This window comes from Penicillium verhagenii (genome assembly GCF_028828195.1).
Source record: "Penicillium verhagenii strain IBT 33310 chromosome Unknown utg000013l_segment0_segment0, whole genome shotgun sequence".
Lineage (NCBI taxonomy): Eukaryota > Fungi > Ascomycota > Eurotiomycetes > Eurotiales > Aspergillaceae > Penicillium > Penicillium verhagenii.
This window is the reverse complement of record NW_026643177.1, coordinates 356,201-375,399: the sequence shown is the minus strand read 5'-3', so window position 1 is coordinate 375,399 and position 19,199 is coordinate 356,201. Positions and strand designations below refer to the sequence as shown.

The following is a 19,199-nucleotide window of genomic DNA, read 5'->3' as shown; positions in this document are numbered from 1 at the left end:
AATAGACATCACTTGATGGACCTTGTTTAGAGTAATTTTTTTCATTTTTTAGTCCCCGCATTTTAAGTTTGTTCTAACGGTGATTTTAGGTCCACTTTTCCTCGATACTGAATGACTAAACCTGGCGATCTCAAAAACAAGACAAATCCAGACCTCTGGCCTTCAACTCATTTTGCCGACCGTTTTTTCCTTGATTTTAAGTATTTCATTCAAAAATGATATTTGGTTTCGTCTCTGTGGAGTCGGTCCACAACGATCAGGGTACGGGCGTTTCTGCCAGTCGACGCTCCACAAAGCGCAAGAGATCCACATTGTATTTGAAAATATATGTGAAATGAGATCCATCGTCCCAGGCCGGATACTTCATGCAGCAGGAGCTGTCCCCCTCGTCGCAGTAGTCCCGAATAGATGAGGCATAGGGATCACAATACTCTGGATGGAGACGTGGGTATACCTATCATCGATTCATGTCTCAGCTTGACTTGGATTCCATTATTTCGGAGCATTCATCTTGTTTCAGACTTACCCCAGTTCCATCGGCGCATGTGCCTGCGTTCCAGGGCATCCCTGGGATAAACGTCTCTTCGCCGTATGCAGCAGCCGCGATCACTGCAGACATTGGGTTAGATTTGGATCTGACATCACAGGACCAGGAGGCAATTACCATTTTTGTTGTATTGAGGTTCGATTGCTGAAACAGGGTTTAACCACAGGGAACTAGTCCCACAGAGACCGTCCATCATGATGATCCCGCCCTGGTGGAGATTAGTATTGATTGTCAAGACGAAACGAAAATAAGAAACATCTTTGTCAGGAGATATGGAAACAATCATGAGAAGTGGATACAATTGACGATTCGACGTACCAGTGAGTACCCCATGATGAAGATCCTTGAATGCGGACATGAGGCGACATAGTCCCGGATATACTGCTGCATCAAGAGGGCCCCGTCCGCGGCGACGACTCTATGATCGTCACCACCATGATGATACGGCAGAGCAACGCTACTAGAGCCCGGAATCAGCTGCAAAATCAGGTTCTGCATGGTGACCATCACGTTCAAGTGATCGCCAGGCCCCTGGCCCCGAATAAGGATGGCATGGACGCCTGTCGCGCATAGCTCTGGCTGGGTGGTCTGCGAGTAGGAAGTAGTGATAATGAAGGTGAGCAGCAGGACCAGGTTCTGGAACAACATGACGTGCAGCACGATTGTCTGTTAGTTTTTCCGAGGTTCGCAATCAAGGTGGAAAGCCACAGCCGCAAGGATTGGTTTATCGGAGGTCCCTTTGAGTTTTCAAATTTTCACACACTCTCTCTGTACCTACTACTATTACTATACGAGGCACTTTTGGTCTCGCCACCGAGGATAAGCTCGTTATATGGCGGACTCGGGTGGGGTCACATCCATGGTCCCTTTTCTCTCTTTCATAGTTCTACAGGGTTGCTGTCGATTAAGATGAGTCCGGATGTTAAATGACAACAGAAATCTAAATCATGGAGGGTATGGGGGGAGAGTATCATCTTGATGTTGGTGGGACAGGCCGAGGTTGTCCCGAGTGGATCAAATTAGGAGCAACTGGAGAATTGACTCATTATTTGGGTTATCTGAGGACCGGGGTTGGTTTATCAAGTAAATAACCATGTCTTGACCTATCGAGACCTGGAGGTTATCATTTCCATTTTAGAAAGACAGAAAAAGAAGAAAGAGGTGAGCATGTGAAGTTATCCAGGAATCCAGGACTCATAGTTGCGTATAAATCAGAAAAAAATGTGGCAATATTCAACGCGCGATTTTGAGTGAAGAACGAAGAATCCATGTTACACTTGATAATGGTTCATGGTACAGAGTTGGAAATTAGCTCTCGGGAGAAGGTTGGACTGGCTATCATTGGGTTGCTATGGACCAAAAAACAGAGATCTAGATCCTAATATTCCTCTGGACTCAAAGCCTTTTCAATCAAGCCTCGAACCGCATCCCCGAGCTCATGAATGACGAGACCGGAACGTGGAATGGTGTGTCCTTTGCCTGTGTCAAAGAACTGTGCCGTATCAGGGTCGCAAACGTTGTATAAGGCGTATGCACCGTGGCGGAAAGGATCTAGAACCAAATGGAAAATTAGAATTAGGGTAGAGCAAAAGCGATAGAGAAAGGAAAACAGTACCATTTGCCCCAATAACGTGTAGACTGGGTAAATCAATCATCACATCACACTCATCCGCCAGAAGAACCCCGTCTACTGGATGCATTGGAGGCCACCCAGTGAAGAACATGGCGCATTTGATCTGTCGCAGGCGACCCGTTGCTCGTGCACGCTTCTGCTCATCGACAATCAAAGTAGCGGCAATGGAGGCTCCCTCGCTATATCCAATGATCCCTTGAATCTCGGGATCCTTCTCCATCGTGTCGTAGAGATACGCCATCACCTCCTCGTAATTCAGCCAAACGACGTTGCGATCGCCGATTAGTTCGCGCATCACATCTTCGGGATTTTGACCATCGGGGATCTTGCGGACTCGGCTGATCATCGAGTCCTCGGCAGCACCTCCATCATCGGCCCAGCGGAAATGGGGACCAACGCCGAAATATTCTTCGAAGCCTGCAAGTAGTTATTAGACTCTTGCTTATCTCGCATTTAGTCTTGCATTTTGATGGCTGATCAAGTTCAATCTTACCTTCTGGAGGTGTGATCTTCACAGGCGCATTGATGTAATGGAATGAAGCAGTGTTGTCTGCTTCCAAGTCTTTCTGCAATGGTGCTAGTTCTCCCGTTAGTATAGGGATAGAAAATCAACACAAGCAGCGTGAGGCTCTTTACCCAGCTGAATACCAATATTCTGTGTATAGTTAGCTATCAATTCAAACAATTTTTTGCAAGGTAGCCTACATCAACATTGCCAATGGCACCATGAAGGCAAAGGAACTTCATCCTGGACAGTGTCTAGACCAAGTGTGAATCTAAGTGTAGGTTGTACAACCTCTTATCTTCCGGACAAAAGCTAGGAACTAAATAGATGATAAGGAAAGACAGCAAAGAGACTCGAATAAGCTGAAGATGAAGAGATCTCTTCCTTTTTGACTTTTGATTTGTTCTTTGGGAAGTTTCAGAAATGCAGTTCATCTGTAAATCGAGACCTTTTCTGGCTTTTCTGGTCTTCTATTCTTATTCCTCTTTTTTTTCCCTCCGAAACAAATGAACACATGTGATCGACAAGCCGAACCCACAAGTTCGAAGCTCCTGTGGGTTGCATGGAACCGTGAGTCTGTCCCTGAATTTTGTGTCCAAGTGGAAGTGGTACATTGAACAGGGAAAGCTCAAAGCTACCAAAGGATCCAAGATTGTACCCAATGAAGCCATTGGGTCTTCTTATCCTCCTTATCCTTTCGGAAGGAAAAAAAACCAGAGCATTGACATCTCCATGGAACTTTCCAAAAATACAGAAAAATCCCAAAATTGCAATTAAAAAAAGGCAATTTGCAAAACCCGAAAAATCCAAAAAAGGGAAAAAAGAAAGGAATTATAACCATCTAGGAAAGTTACTTGTTGATCTTTTGATAGGAAGGTTGGGAGGGAGTAACTCATGGAAGACCTATTTAAGTGGCAATGACCAGCACCCAATGCTTCCAATGTGATAATCCTCATACCTTCTACCATTTCACAATGTCCACCAATAGCTCCGCCAACCCCAATGGGACATTGCCGGAACAAACACCGCAACCCATTGCCCTCATTGGATATGCGTGTCGACTGGCTGGACAGGTCTCCTCACCCGGCGATTTATGGGAATTATGTACTCGGGGTCGGAGCGGCTGGACCCCCATCCCCAAGAACCGATTCTCCCCCGGGGCCTATCATCACCCCGATCCCTCCAAGCCGGGCACCTTTAACCCCGCCGGAGGTTACTTTCTAGACGATGAGACCTTGTCTCAGTTTGACGCTCCTTTTTTCAATGTTACCGTCCAAGAAGCCATCGCCATGGATCCTCAGCAGCGACTACTTTTAGAGTGCTCCTACGAGGCTTTGGAGAGTGCTGGCATTCCCAAAGAATCCCTCGCTGGTCGTAACGTGGGTGTCTTTGTTGGTGGCAACTTTGCCGACTATGAGCTGAGGAATCTGCGTGATATCGAGACATGTCCTCAGTTTCAGGCCACTGGCAATGCGCCTTCCATTCAATCTAACCGAATTTCATACTTCTTCGATCTGCAAGGTCCGAGTATTACCATCGACACGGCCTGTTCTTCATCTCTGGTTGCATTGCACTATGCTGTTCAGAGTCTACGCAATGGCGAGTCCAAAGAAGCGCTGGTCGCTGGATGCAGATTGAATCTCCTTCCGGATTATTTTGTTTCCATGTCCATGTCACAGTAAGTTGCCCTTGCCCCCCCCCCCCTGTAACAACGGCCAATGGCATGATTTTGGGCCTTTTTCTAACTCTGAAAAACTCTAGATTGTTTAACGAAGACGGAAAGACTTACTCTTTTGATGAGCGTGCTAAATCTGGATTTGCGCGAGGCGAGGGTGCAGGCGTTGTCCTTCTCAAGCCACTCGACGCTGCACTACGTGATAAAGATCCCATTCGGGCTATAATTGCTAATACCGGTGTCAATCAAGATGGACGGACCAAGGGTATCACCATGCCCAATGGAAAGGCCCAAGAGGATCTCATTCGCCAGGTGTACAGGGATGGCCACTTCAACCCAGATGATTGTGGCTTTGCAGAGATGCACGGTACGGGCACCAAGGCCGGAGACCCCATCGAGGCCACAGCCGTCCATGGAGCGCTGGGTCAGAACCGCAACGCGAGGAACCCGCTTTACATTGGTTCAGCCAAGTCCAATGTTGGCCATCTGGAAGGTGCAAGTGGTATGGTTTCGATTATCAAGGCGGCCATGATGCTGGATAGAGGGCTGCTGTTGCCAAATGCCGACTTCAAGAAGCCCAACCCTAATATTCCGATGAACGAGTGGAATATGAAGGTCGTCACATCAACTCGGCCATGGCCTCGTGGCAAGAAATACATCAGTGTTTCAAACTATGGCTTTGGAGGAACCAATGCTCATGCGGTTTTTGAAAAGCCCCCGCCCCCGCCTGAGGCACTGGAAGACCCGGACGACGATCTTGATCCTGCGCACAAGCTTTTCTTGATCTCGGCCAACGACAAGGAGTCTCTGAAGACAAGAATTAGAGACTTTGGTGTCTACTTTGAGCAGCGACCAGAAGTCTTTGAAAGATCATTGTTCGGCAATTTCGCTCATACTCTAGGTAGCAAGTTGTCTCACCTTGCATACCGAGTTGCCCTCTCCGCCACATCACTAGATGAGCTTGGTATTCGCCTGGCGCAGTTGAAATCCAACTCCACTCGAGTACTGGCCGCGCCAACCATCTCGTTTGTTTTCACCGGACAGGGTGCTCAATGGGCTCAGATGGGCATGCCGCTTATGAAGGAATATGGTGTGTTTGCAGAGGCAATGGAGCGAGCGGATGAGTTCTTGCGACACCTCGGAGCGGACTTTTCTCTCATTGAAGTACTCGAGAGAGATACTACCCACTCGGAAATCAATTCGCCTCATCTCAGTCAACCTGCGTGTACAGCGCTTCAGATTGCTCTGACGGATCTTCTGAGATCATGGGGTGTCACGCCGTCTTCAGTCGTGGGGCATAGTTCTGGTGAGATTGGCGCTGCCTATGCCGCTGGAATATATGACTTGGAAGCAGCTATGGCACTGTCCTACCGCCGTGGCCAAATGACCCAGTTACTCAAAGGGTCATTTCCCTTGCTGCAGGGCACAATGATTGCGGTCGGGGCAAGCCCGGACACTATCAAACCGATGCTGAAAACCCTGAAGGGGTACGCAACTATTGCTTGTGTCAACAGTCCTTCTAGTGTGACTGTCTCGGGAGAAGTACCTGCTATCGATGAGTTGGAGAGTATCTTGCAGGCCAAGCAACTCTTCAACCGAAAGCTCAAGATTGATGTTGCCTACCACTCTGACCATATGAAAAATGTCGCAGAGGCATACCTATCCTCAATCGAGTCTATCAAGCCTTCCAGCACCGCAACAGCTACATTCTTTTCTTCTGTGACTGGCCAGATTGCAGAGCCATCTGAGCTTGGAGCAGCATACTGGGTACAAAATCTCACATCCCCAGTCTTGTTCGCCAATGCACTCACCACTATGTGTGCCGAGGAAGAGACTCGCCCTAACCTCTTGATTGAAATTGGGCCGCATTCTGCTCTGAAAGGTCCAATTCTAGACACCATGAAGACCATCGGTTCGATTACTGCGAAGATCGGTTATACTCCCACTGTTGTTCGCAATGCAGATGCTGCTCAATCTGTTTTAGATGCGGCCGGCGCTGCATTTGTCCGAGGAGCAACTCTTGACATCAACAAAGTGAATTTCCCTGTCAGCGGGGGAGCCTCACGCGCGTTCCTACGGGATCTACCTCGATACCCATGGCAGCATGGTACGAAATACTGGCACGATTCTCGTATCGCTCAGAAGCATTGTCTCCGCGACGGAACTCGGAATGATCTTCTCGGAGCACAGGCATTCTACTCGAATGATTTAGAGCCCACATGGAGGAATATCATTTGTCTTGACGGTATACCTTGGCTCCGCGAGCACAAGATGCAGGGTATGGCCGTATTCCCCATCGCCGGCTATGTAAGTACTTTGAACTTCTTTCTTTGAAATATCGCAAGCTGACACTACAAAGATATCCATGGCGGTGGAGGGCGCAAAGCGACGTGCAGAGAGCCGGGATGCAGTATTCTCTCAGTTCGACTTCCGGGAGGTCAAAACCGGTTCGGCCCTTGTCTTGAGCGAGGATTCAGACACGGAAACTACCATCACGCTTCGACCATTCGCCGAGGGCACACGCGGCAACTCCGACGTATGGGATGAATTCCGTATCTGTTCCTGGTCCGCCAAGCGAGGCTGGACAGAGCACTGCTCGGGATTAGTTCGAACCCGCGCGAACAAGAAGCAACAGACCGCCGTTTCCAACGCCGCTGAGACAGAGGTAAACCACTTCCAGAATCAGATCGCCTCCGTGCGCACCGCAACAAGGTACAGCATTGACACCAGCAACATGTATCAGGTCCTGGCCGAAGTAGGAGCCGGGTATGGGCCGGCTTTCCAAGGGCTGGAAAATTGTTTCTCTAGTCCTAGTCATTCACGCGCCGATCTATTTGTCCGAGACACGAAGTCAATGATGCCAAAGCAGTTCGAGGCTCCCCTGGTCATTCACCCCACTTTCTTGGATGGCTTGTTGCATCTTGTTTGGCCGATCCTCGGAAATGGCAAGATGGAACTGGAAACGCTTTACATGCCCACCATGATCAAGAACTTGTCCATCAGCAACAAAATTCCCTCAAACCCTGGTGAGTTTGTTAAGGCTTGGTGCAATGGAGGTCCGATTCAGCAGACGCCTGAACCTACCAAGTTCGATCTTTGGGTTACTCCGGAGAACTCGACGGAGGTTTTGATTTCCATGGAGGGGTTGATCATGACTCCGCTCAAGGATGCGAGTGCGCTTCGTGGCTCTGATCCTCGTGATCTTTGCTTCAAATTGGAATGGGTCCCACTTTCGAAGTCTGATGAACCAGCCAATGATGAGCTTAAGGAGCCAAATGGAAATGCAGCTCATCCTCATACAAATGGAGGGTCGACTGCGAATGGACACATCACCCCAGATGTCAAGTCACACATCAATGGCAACGGTATCCTACATCAAAGCGACATTCTCATCACACACTTCGGCAAGCCGGACGGTGCTGCGCAGAAACTGAGTGGTGCGATTTCAACCGCCACCAGCAGTTGGCTGCCATCAATTTCTGCCTTCGGCCAATTCGACTGCGCAGACCAGCATGTTATTGTGCTCCAGACCGGAAGCGAGACTCTACGCGACCTTACTTCTAGTGCCTTTGAGAATATAAAGAAGACTCTACTCTCCGCATCACATGTTCTTTGGGTCTATCGCGAAGACAGTCCTGACGCGCACATGATTGTCGGATTGACTCGCAGTCTGCGCTCAGAGGCTTTATCCAAGGTCGCTACCCTCGGCATCCAGACCGCCGATCTGGACGACTTAGACCCTATTCTGGCTACTATCGAGGCAATTTGGCCGGACGACGATGCAAAGCTGAGCAAGGACTTCGAGTTCAAGTTTAAGGGCGGCGAGCTACTTGTCCCCCGGGTTGTAAATGATGGTGCCGCCAACGCATTTGTCCACAACGAGACTCATGAGCAGACAATCACGACCCAGCCGTTCATCCAACCAGGTCGTCGATTTAATCTGCAGATTGCGAGCCCCGGATCTCTGGACACACTGTACTTCACAGATGGTATTCCCGAGCCACTGGCGGACGACGATATCGAGATCGAAGTCAAAGCCACCGGCTTGAACTTTAAGGATATTGTTGTCACGATGGGTCAACTAGCCCAACCATACATCGGAATCGAATGTAGTGGTATCGTGACATCGGTTGGAAAGAACGTCCAGCATCTGCAGGTCGGTCAACGAGTCATGGCCTTACCCCTGGGCGCCTACTCTACCTATGCCCGATGCAAAGCCACCAGTGCCGCGCCCGTTCCAAACTTCATGTCTTTCGAAGTAGCCGCCACCGTCCCTGTCGTCTTCTGCACAGCCTACTACGCTCTCTTCGACCTCAGCCACCTCAAAGCCGGTGAAAAGATTCTCATTCACGCCGGCGCCGGTGGTGTCGGACAGGCAGCGATCCAGCTTGCACAGGTCATTGGAGCCGAGATTTTTGTGACGGTTGGCAGTGTGGAGAAGAAGCAGTTCCTTATTGCGCAATACAATATCCCGGAAGACCACATCTTCTACAGCCGTGATGTATCCTTTGGCCAGGGTATCCGGCGAGCTACGAGCAACCAAGGCGTGGACGTGGTGCTCAACTCGCTGGCGGGTGATCTCCTCCGAGAAACCTGGGAGACTCTTGCGCCGTTTGGTCGTTTTGTCGAGATTGGCAAGGCGGATATTACGAAGAACACCCGTCTTGACATGTTGCCTTTCGAATATAATGTTAGTTTCTCGTCGGTGGATCTGACGAAGGTTGCTTTGTATAAGCCGGTCTTGATGAAGAGTCTGTTGGATCGGGTTTCGCAAATGATGAGCCAGGGCTCGTTGAGTCCCATCTTACCTCTGACCAGCTACAAGATCTCCGAGCTGGAGACTGCGTTCCGAACATTGCAGACTGGAAAGGCGATGGGTAAGATTGTGATTGTTCCACACGCAGAGGACCAGGTTCGGGTAAGTCGTCTACTTTGAAAAATTCACCATACCCATATCAACCCGAGGCGGAATTTGTCTGACCGTCACTTAGGCCGTTGCACCCAAGACCAGCTCCTCGTTACTCAAGGCCGATGCCTCTTATATCCTCATCGGCGGAACCGGTGGTCTTGGACGAAGCATGGCTCGATGGATGTCATCCAAGGGAGCTCGAAACATCGTCCTCGTATCCCGCCGAGCATCCATCAACGACAAGGTCCAAGCTCTAATCGACGAACTAGCCACAGATGGAACCCTCGTCGCAGTGAAAGCCTGCGATGTGATCGACAAGCAGTCCGTCTCAACGCTGATAAATGAAGATATGAAAGACCTCCCCCCAGTCCGCGGAGTCATCCACGGCGCAATGGTCCTTCGCGTAAGCATCATCAATCCCCATCCCCATCCCATCTACATCTACATCTAGTAGAACAAACATCCTCTAACACATACACCTAGGACATGCTCTTCGAAAACATGAGCCTAGAAGACTTCACCTCCGTCGCCTCCAACAAAGTAGAAGGCGCCTGGAACTTCCACAACGCCCTCTCCACCACACCCCTAGACTTCTTCATCGCTCTCTCCTCCGTCGCCGGCATAATCGGCAACAGAGGCCAAGCAGCCTACGCCGCCGCAAACGTCTTCCTAGACGAATTCATGTCATACCGCCGCAGCCTGGGCCTCCCCGGAACAACCATCGACCTAACAGCCGTCAGCGACTCAGGCTACCTCGCCGACGTCTCAGCAGCACGCCTGGAAGAAGTCCTCAAGAACATCGGCAGCGACACGATGGACGAAAGCGAGGTGCTAGCGCTGCTGGGCGCAGCCATCACGGGCGAGCTGGCGCGCTCGTGTTCCGGGCAGAGCATCACGGGCCTGAGCCTGGGCAAGACGGTCGAGCATTTCTGGGCGTCGGACGCGAAATTTAGTGTGCTTTATGAGGAGGCGAGCGGGAAGTTGGGGAGCGGTGGGGGCGCGGGAGGGGGCGGGCCCTCTGTGCCGCTGAATGTTAGGCTTGGGGCTGCGGAGAGCCGGGAGGTGGCGGTGCAGATTTGTTATGCGGCGTTGGCGGCTAAGTTGGCGCTTGTTTTGCAGATTGCGGTCGAGGATATGGATCCTTCTGTTACTGTTGCGTCGTTGGGGCTGGATTCTTTGGTTGCGATTGAGATTCGGAATTGGATTGCTAGGGAGGCGAATGCTAATGTGCAGGTTTTGGAGTTGTTGTCTAGTGGGTCGTTGTTGGCTTTGGCGGAGATTATTTTGAATAAGTCGCGGGCTTGATTTTTGTCATGTTGGTTTGCTTTTCTTGGTTCTGCTTTGGTTTGATACTTGACTTTTGTACTCGGGGCTGTTTTATGTTTGGTGTTTGCATGTTTATGAAATCTACCTATAATTTATAGAATACATAGGCAGCTATGCGTAATGGATTTTCTTTGACAGGTGCTTTCCTATTCGGGTTGTCGCCCCTTTCCTATTCGGGTTGTCGCCGCTTTTATGAGGGTGCTCAGACTCAGGGCCTCAGGCTCACTGAGCGGCTCATAATGATCACGTGATATAGCAGCGACGCTCATTGACCATGATTGGCTGCTTATTAACACATAACTATCCTTCGTTGATTATTAAGAGGCATTTATTGACCACCCAGTCTACTGGCAGTTTATCCCCGAAGAAGCATATGATCCCCACACTAGTTACTACCCCATCAACATTTTTTGATGGCCCTTAACTAGCATGCAGTACAACACTTGGGGTAAAAGGCGAAGGCTAAAAAATTGGGGCTAAAGGATTGGGGCTGAAAATTTTCGTAGATAATCATTAGCTTTTCAATATGTATTATATAGATAAGAGATAAAGCACTGTGACTTTTTGAAAGTACATAAAACATCAATTGCTTTTGAGACTGATATAAGAATATTGATACTCCGGGCTTATATCCAATGTAGACTAGTGTCCATCTAGGATGGGGTTAGGGATTCCTCTGAGAGTAGAGGAGGATGTACTAGTTTCGGGACGTACTATAACATTGAAACGAAAACGCCGTCGCACCTCTTTGTTTCATGGTTGCGGCGTGCGAGCATACATCACCAAGGGGAACGAGAGTATTAGCAAGTACACGTGTGCTGGAAGCTAAGTAGAGAAAGGTAGGTTTGTTGAACGGTCTTCACCTGTTATACCAATGTTCACCAAATTTTAATTTTTTTAATTTATTAATATTGTCATACCTGGCTTTTGGACCGTATCCGGATTATCTTTGATGTTGATAGTCGCTAAGTAACTCAATTAATCTAGGCTGGAAAAGAAATAACAGGCGTTAATGCATCAAGTTTTAATACGATTCTTGACGTCAGCCCTCAATACCGAACGAGCAAGAAATCACTGAAGCCAATGAAATTGGACCTTCCTAGATGTTGAATTGAACGAATTTTATCTAACCAGCATCATTGCTCAAAAGTTTAGCGCCCCATCACCATCGAGATACTTCCCGCATGGACCAGCAGCGGGGTGTTGGATCATATTCATAAATGCGAATTTAGGCTGATGAGAAGCAGAAAATTAGCAATAATTAAGTTTCGTAACTCTGGAATGCATGAACTCTAGCCTGTCTCAGCTATTGCTGTTAATGTTAATGTTTCCCTTCGCCTGGCTTCTCAAACTTCAACCACTTCTCCGGCACCTCAATTTGTTCTGCTCCCTGAACCCCCAAGAGCCAGTGCCTGAATTCACGATACTCCCCTTTTGTCGAGCCCGATTCGGGGCCTAAATCAAAAACTTTGCCAGACGCGGTTTCGAATGTGTCTGGCATCGTATCGCCTGTAAGCATATCGTTCAGAATCCGAACGCCGCGACGAGTCATGTCCATCATAGTATCGGCGTAACGCTTCGCATATTGGTCAATAGAGTCTTTTTCTCTTCGAGGGACATAATTGTGTAATTCGCTCTGTAGGATGACCGAGTCAGGATCAGCACCTTCAGCGAGGAGGCTGTGGCGCTCCTGACGCGCTATAGTAGCGTAGTCCTTTGGAATCCTGTAGACCATGGGTTCGTCGTCCGAGTCCTGGCGAGCTTCGTCGTCTGCATGGGTTTGAGCGGACTCGGAGTACATTGCTTTCGAGTGTTGGGCCGGGGCTTTTTGTTGCGACATGATAATTGCTCCAACGAGTTATTTGATTCTCAAGTCGTAGTAATTGCAATGGTCTTCGTGGAAGCTTTGAGATGCTTCAAATGTTAGAAGCCTAGAAAACAACTTAAAAGTGATAACGATAAAGCGTCGGCACTAAAGGGACTCGATCGGAGTTGAACACAGAGCACAGAAATCATATGAGGTGGCAGAGTGAATAATTTATATTAGCGAGTGGGGCTTGAGTACGAGTAGGCAGTGCCCTGTTTAACCCGGGCATCAACGAGGAGACCATTGGCGGACGATAGTAATTAGACCTCTGGAGCTGTGGCGTGTACCCAGTTAGCGAATTATAGCACTTGGAAGTTAGGCCAGGCTCGGTGGCAATTCGACGAGTACCCGGGCCCTTTCGGTGATATCCACACCGCTTCCCATTGTGGGTGTATCTTGGTAGAGAGAGAAGGCTGGCCAATCAAATTTATAAAAGCATTGCTATGTACGTGGGAAGAGGAATTTCTTGTTTTGAGCGAGTGGGGGGCCTTGAGGCAGCGTAGTGAAATTCGTTTTATCGGGGTACGTAGCTCACGCATGTAATTGGCCTGCTGTGGAGTGAGCTCAGTGAGCGAATCACATTACTGCGCAGGCTTATGTAACACTCACCGATCACTGGGAGATCTGCTCAGTGAGGTAAAGCGGCGAGGGGGTGAGCACTAATCCGGGAAAGGAAGCCAACAATCGTCAAAGGAAATCCAGTACGTAGGGGGTCATATATCATGCGACACATTTGCTATTACCATATAAAATAACATACGAAAATTCATGCCTTCAGTGTCACTTCAAGTCTTTATTTAACGAAGTCATAAATGGTCCTATTTGTATAAGTTATCCGATTACTTTTGTGGATCTGACTGAGGGATGAAAATGGACAGATGAGGTCTGCCCTACTTCTTTCTTATATGGCATGTATTATGTACGTACTAGTATAGGCTGATGACCCTTATCCATCCTTACAACGGCCGATTTCCTCCTTCCAGCTCATGCACCTCCGCCATATTGCCGTCCAACTCCTGTATCGGCTCAGGCTCTTGTGCTCCATGCATACCGAGCCCGTAGTTCTGGCCCGGCGCCCACTTCTGCTGCGGCATATCCTCGCTCCCAGAAATCGAGTGCATTTCATGAATCGGCCGTCCGCTTTCCGACGGTATTCCGGGAGAGAACGAGGGCAGGCTGAAACCTGCTGAGGAAGTTGACATGTATTTCGGGTTATTTCCTGCCCCAACTTGCGTGCCGTCGGGGCTAGAGAATCGCGAGTCTAAGCAAACGCAATAAGCCAATATACTTGATAAATCCAACCCGCAAGGAGGATGGAGATTGGTACATACCATGGTACGGCGACGCCGGGGATGAATGCTGATATCCATACTCGCCCGGATACATCCTCTGATGCTCGCCCTCAACAACAGACGGCGTGTGCCCGTGCCCACTCATCGCAGCAGCCTTCTTGTTCCTTCTCCGCATGAATAGCCAAACGAGCGCTCCGGCAATCACCAGCGCCGCAACGGCCCCAACCACGATTCCCGCGAGCACGCCGTCGGATAACCCACCCCCACCCCTTTCACCACTATCCCCATCATCGTCATCGTCTGTGCCCGCATCCAGGAACAGAGTGAATTGACTGGGGCGGGACGAGTTCCACGCAGCGGCAAGTACATCATCGTCTGAACAAGCGACCTCGTTCGAGGGACAACGGTTGTTCTTCGAGCAGCAGCCGATGAAGGGCGGGTCCGTGAAGGCGCAGGTATACCACTTCGAGTTCGCGGGGTCGATGCACGAGTTGGATAGGATGTCGTTGTAGATTGAGGGGTCGAAGGAGGCGGGATAGACGTCCTGGCATGGCGCGGTGCTGTTTGCGTCGACGTTTGTGCAGGGGTCTGAGGAGCAGCAGCCCACGAAGTACGGCGCCTCTGGGCACACGTACCAGGTGCCACCTGATGGGCAGGTGAAGTGGTTCGAGGTCGAGTTGGACATTATGATTATGACTACAAGTTTATTTTGTCTTGATAAAGACTATTGCATGCGAGAGAAAAGAAAAAGGATGAAAGAACGGAAAACTGCAGGTCAGGGATGCTCCACACCCAGTGCTGTGGGGAGTTTCTGATAGTAGAATGACCGTCGCCAGACAGAGATGGCTGAGGCTGACAGTTTGGTTGAACTAGCGTTGGAGCTACTGCAGACCTGACCGAGGATAGCGAATTTTGCGCGTCTTTGATTGATGGGTTCAGTGAGGGATTCTCAGAAAAGAGATTAAACCCTGATGTGCACTGCTAGGTACATTGTGAGGGCAGAGACGGGCTTAGGGGCCGAATATCCTGCTTTTACGACTGGTAGAAGGAAGGCAATTAAGGGCAAGACCAGCACTCAAGCAACGGCGGTCGCTCTTACATACTAGATTCAGCCTCATGCCGTATAATAAATAATAACTACCTTCCTAGTAGGGTCATGTTCGAAAACACCACCTTTCAGGGATCTAGTCTCTCAGCCCAAAGGCTTGATAAAGTGGAGCTAAGACGGCACAAGGCTTGGCTGCATTTCTATGCCTAAAAAACATGTGTTTGAAAAGTAAACCAGGTAGAGTAGAAAGGGCCCAACATATGAACTAAACAATCCACATGTGCATGCTAAATAACTTCATCATTGTTTCCTTGTTGTTTAGACCTAAATTCAACCTCTTTTTGCCCCTTTTGAGTATTATGAAAGGTATTTTGTGTTAGCATGAAGAGACACATATCTGTGAGATCTTCCAATATTAGATCCACATGCATACATCCATTCCTGATCGGGAATATCGGGTGTATCATCTTGCTGTAAAAAGCCATACAGTAGGCTATGTTTGTGTGCCAATAGTTGGATGCATGCAGCCTGCAGCTACCTGCAGCACTAGCACATATGAGTGTTAGTAGTCAAACATACAGGGTCCATATCATAAATGTATCATGCACCAGGGGTTCATCTCACTACGAGGGGCCGCAAGACTGAGGCTGAAGTACGGGGGTTCTGCCTACAATTTGCGGACACTCCAACACACAGCTATCTTTGGCCATCTCGAGTCTTTCGGACATTCTGCGCAAAGAAAACACCTCAAAGCATGATATTAGTATACATATGATGTGTATCAAGTACCACTCTGTTGGAAGTTAAGTGAGATCCACCTAACGTCGCATGAGTGGGGGCCCTCGGTTGAACGATACTGTTACTGGTATATGCCCCGAACCACCCAAGTGCTTGGTGTCTTGGCATTGGGCTATAGTATGCAGTCATCCTGTAGCTTAGTGCAAGCACTGCAGCTACATTTGTAGCCATATGACCAATCATACAAAACGATCTGTTGGCTTGTACATACTTGCGCCAGGGCTTCCGAGTCAAGAAAAACAGGTTAAACAGATGTTTTGAGCGGCATTCTCCGAGGATGAACGAACTGAAAACCCAAAATCCGCCAGGAGAAATCCAGTACATTGGTGTTTTGTTGAGAGAATTTGCAATTGGGTTAAGTCATATTGATTGTTAGTATTTCTACATGGAGCATTTTGCGTGTTCAAATCATTCACTCGTGAGACCCACAAGGGTAATGGAACAACAAGGGCGAATCAGATCGGACTGAGCGAAACGTATCAGATAAAGGGATTCCTAAGAGGTAGAAGGCGCTGTCTCTTGACGGTAAAGTGTGGGATGATAACGTATGGGGAAACCGATAAAATGATCACGGTGGAAGCCTCTCGAGATGTTGGCTCAGGGGGAAAATATCGAACACAACGAAATGTGTATGTATAGATAAGTTAGACGAGTTTGGGGTCTCCTAATGCGCACGGGACTCGAGACGGAAAAAAAGTCCACTGGAACTAGGAATTTGTCCGTCTAGGCGTGCTACCATTGTTGTGATCTGGTAGAAGGGAAAGATGGATTTCTATCCCCGTTGTTGCACGATTCCCGATTAGAGTCTAGTTTTAGTCAGAGTCACATGATGATGCCGGCGGGGATCGGATCGTTCACAAGTATCAAGCCTCGAGTAGCTGGTATGACAGATAGAAGATTGCTAATAAGTGGATAACAACGATGAGGGATGAACGATGGATTAGCGCTGGTTGGTTGGTTCGGTTGATTCGAAACTTCTCGTACTGGTTCAGGGGAAGGTTGTAAGATCGGATCACAAGATTACGACCAATTTCGAGCCTTTTGAAAAAAAAAAAAAAAAACAATCCGCATAGTACCCGGAACGTGAAAAAATTCCTTTAGAACGAGGAATTTACCCGTCCGGACTCCGGACATGCTACCATTGTTGTGATGCGATGGAATAGGAGGATAGATTCCTAACTAGTCTAAGCATGTCGGCGGGGTGCGACCTGCTCACTAATGGGGAATTATCACCCAACTCTGGATATCGGTGTTCATTGTGGCTTGCTCGATCCATTTTCTCAAGCCGTCGCTCATGATGAGTGATCGTTTCAATCACGTCGTAGTCGTTTTCAGATTGACCTTCCGGGACAGTCAATCGACCAATTTTAATGGAACGTTCGCTCGGTCGAGCATTTCCGAGGGACCATGGCATTATTTGGGCCAAGTCTGAGCCGCAAAGGACATGGTTGCCGATCATGTAAAACCATAGGAGGCCATAGCATTTGGCCACCGGCGGCTTTCCTTGCGGAGCGTGTGATACTTCGGTGGTACTAGCGGCTTCCCATCCAAGTATTCTTCTTAGTAACGCAGTGGTGTTGTTCAAAGCGCAGAACTCTTCCCATTATCTCGTGGCAAACGCTTCTGGAATCTTTCGTAGATGCTTAGCCGAGTTCGTGAGCAGTCGGTTGTAGATTGCCATGATGCTTTTTCCGGTCCGTCCCAAGGGAAGACCGATATCTGAACTTGTGGCATATTGTCTTCTGTTGGGTATGCGAAAGATTCGGTGGTTGAGTGCGTTGGACCGGGAAATCGAGGGGAAATATCAGCGTACGAGGGTATTCAGCGATCGACTTGAGGGCAAACGAGGGGAAGGTCGGCATGCGAGGAAGTTGGAATGGGTGGAATAAGGAGGAATTTGGAGCTGGGGGCTATGTAAGAAGGCGTTTCGAAGTGTTGACTTTTGGACCCCTATGTACTCTGTATCTCTCTCCTTTACTATATACTTCGCGCAATCGATTGGTGAGGTTGCATCTTCACTAGGCGCATGAGAAGCCGCACAATCTCATGTTGCATAAATGAGTTGCTGTGCCCTGCCATGAAGCCATCAAACGCTTTTCGAAGACGTCGAACAATCCATCAATGGATCGACTCCAAACGGCGAAAAAAGACTAGTTTGATAGCCGAGGGCGCCTGGCTCGATTTTGTTTCGGAGATTTTTGAGTGATTGATTGGTCTTCTGATTGCCCGGCTGTCATCACATAGCTAGCCATCAGGATATCAGTGAGAATACCAAGCATGCTTGATTTTACCCACCTTGGCACCAAGCTCCAAACCCAGCGGGATCACCGCAAGATTGATCAACAAACCCACACGACGATCACCATTGAAATGGGCGAATTGCCCCGACTTTCAGCTTGGTGGCCGGGTGGAACCTGACACGTTTTCGGTTGTTCTGGATATTGTTATGTCAGAAGAAAGTGAAAGAAGTTGACCCGTTTGGAAATTCTCAGACCATGTGTCTACATATCCCCTGCCAGCCTGCCAGGCTCTACATAGGGTTCCACGTACGCTGTAATTGTACCGAACAGAAAAATTCCCGCATCCTGGGGTACATACGATAACGCGACTGGTCTAATCTCAAGCCTTATTGGTTAAGCAGTGTGATACCCCTGCATCAAGTAGTAGTGCAGCGCCACTGGGGGGATTCTTGTTTTTTTTTTTTTCAAGACGCTTGCACAGGTGGTTTTAACTTGTATTGCGGATGTAGCCAATCGTTAGCCGCAGTGGAGAAGCGGGTATGGATTGGAATTCCTAGTGCGAAATGCGGGTCAAGGCGGGTATGTACTTGTCAGATCATATTCCTGGTTCAAGGAATGAGAGCTTGCACATGTGAAATCCATGTGGACGAACGAGGTGGCAAAATTAGCGAGGGCTCAGGTATATACAATGGACTCCAAGTTTGTTGGATTTTGGGGTGGCGAGGTTTTATAGGTACTTGGCAGTATTGGGATATTCCAATAGCTGGGAATTTTAATGGAGGTTCACTTCCAGCACTGGAGTGCAGATCATTCTTAGCGAGTTTCATCTTGAGTTTGACATATGTCCACTCCAGCACTGGGCTGGTAATCCACCGATATTGCACCTATATAGGCAGTGCACGTACCCTGGTCTTCAATATGGCCTTGGACCAACTTGCTATTGATCATGGAAGGACAGTATATGTAGGTTGTAGGTTGTAGGTTGTAGTACCATGATGTTAATATGTACATTTGATTCTGTCAAGTCTTTCAGACAACGAAGAAGTCACAAGAAGAGATAAAAAAGCAACATCCAAGACGGAATATAAATAAATTATACAAGAATAAACAAAGGTATAAAAGGTATCGAATATGAGATGGAACCAAGAAGAAATCAAACCATAGATGGTTTCAATTCTAGATCCATTCGATCCAAAGAAGTGGGAAAGGATTCATCAAAAAAGACAGAAAAGGAAAAAAATAGTATCAAAAAAACGCCAAATCGGGGTATGATATGCGTGGAACGATCATGGCCTGATTGTATGTACCCATACCCTCTCAGCTACTCAGCTTCTCTTCCCATCTCTTTCGTTCAAGTCC

General features: G+C 48.5%; 6 protein-coding genes across 6 annotated transcripts; 2 read left to right on the top strand and 4 right to left on the bottom strand.

Annotated features, from left to right (window-relative positions):
* Positions 1–256: 256 nt before the first annotated feature.
* On the bottom strand, positions 257–1,195 carry N7466_011396 (uncharacterized protein; the record flags this gene model as incomplete). Its single annotated transcript, XM_057170785.1, has 4 exons — positions 257–454; positions 527–609; positions 665–755; positions 866–1,195. 4 exons carry the CDS (start codon positions 1,193–1,195, stop codon positions 257–259), a joined length of 702 nt encoding a protein of 233 aa, XP_057015506.1.
* A 730-nt stretch (positions 1,196–1,925) lies between these two features.
* N7466_011395 (uncharacterized protein) lies at positions 1,926–2,927 on the bottom strand (the record flags this gene model as incomplete). The annotated part of the gene is made up of 5 exons (XM_057170784.1): positions 1,926–2,098; positions 2,163–2,597; positions 2,674–2,757; positions 2,817–2,835; positions 2,886–2,927. 5 exons carry the CDS (start codon positions 2,925–2,927, stop codon positions 1,926–1,928), a joined length of 753 nt encoding a protein of 250 aa, XP_057015505.1.
* A 732-nt stretch (positions 2,928–3,659) lies between these two features.
* Positions 3,660–9,720, top strand: N7466_011394 (type I iterative polyketide synthase; the record flags this gene model as incomplete). The annotated part of the gene is made up of 4 exons (XM_057170783.1): positions 3,660–4,363; positions 4,447–6,667; positions 6,720–9,278; positions 9,352–9,720. The coding sequence occupies 4 exons, from the start codon at positions 3,660–3,662 to the stop codon at positions 9,718–9,720; spliced, it is 5,853 nt and encodes a 1,950-aa protein (XP_057015504.1).
* Positions 9,721–9,755: 35 nt separating this feature from the next.
* On the top strand, positions 9,756–10,574 carry N7466_011393 (beta-ketoacyl reductase; the record flags this gene model as incomplete). The annotated part of the gene is made up of 1 exon (XM_057170782.1): positions 9,756–10,574. The coding sequence occupies one exon, from the start codon at positions 9,756–9,758 to the stop codon at positions 10,572–10,574; it is 819 nt and encodes a 272-aa protein (XP_057015503.1).
* A 1,342-nt stretch (positions 10,575–11,916) lies between these two features.
* Positions 11,917–12,435, bottom strand: N7466_011392 (uncharacterized protein; the record flags this gene model as incomplete). The annotated part of the gene is made up of 1 exon (XM_057170781.1): positions 11,917–12,435. One exon carries the CDS (start codon positions 12,433–12,435, stop codon positions 11,917–11,919), a length of 519 nt encoding a protein of 172 aa, XP_057015502.1.
* A 983-nt stretch (positions 12,436–13,418) lies between these two features.
* Positions 13,419–14,439, bottom strand: N7466_011391 (EGFR-like transmembrane domain-containing protein; the record flags this gene model as incomplete). Its single annotated transcript, XM_057170780.1, has 2 exons — positions 13,419–13,723; positions 13,794–14,439. The coding sequence occupies 2 exons, from the start codon at positions 14,437–14,439 to the stop codon at positions 13,419–13,421; spliced, it is 951 nt and encodes a 316-aa protein (XP_057015501.1).
* Between the last annotated feature and the right edge of the window lie 4,760 nt (positions 14,440–19,199).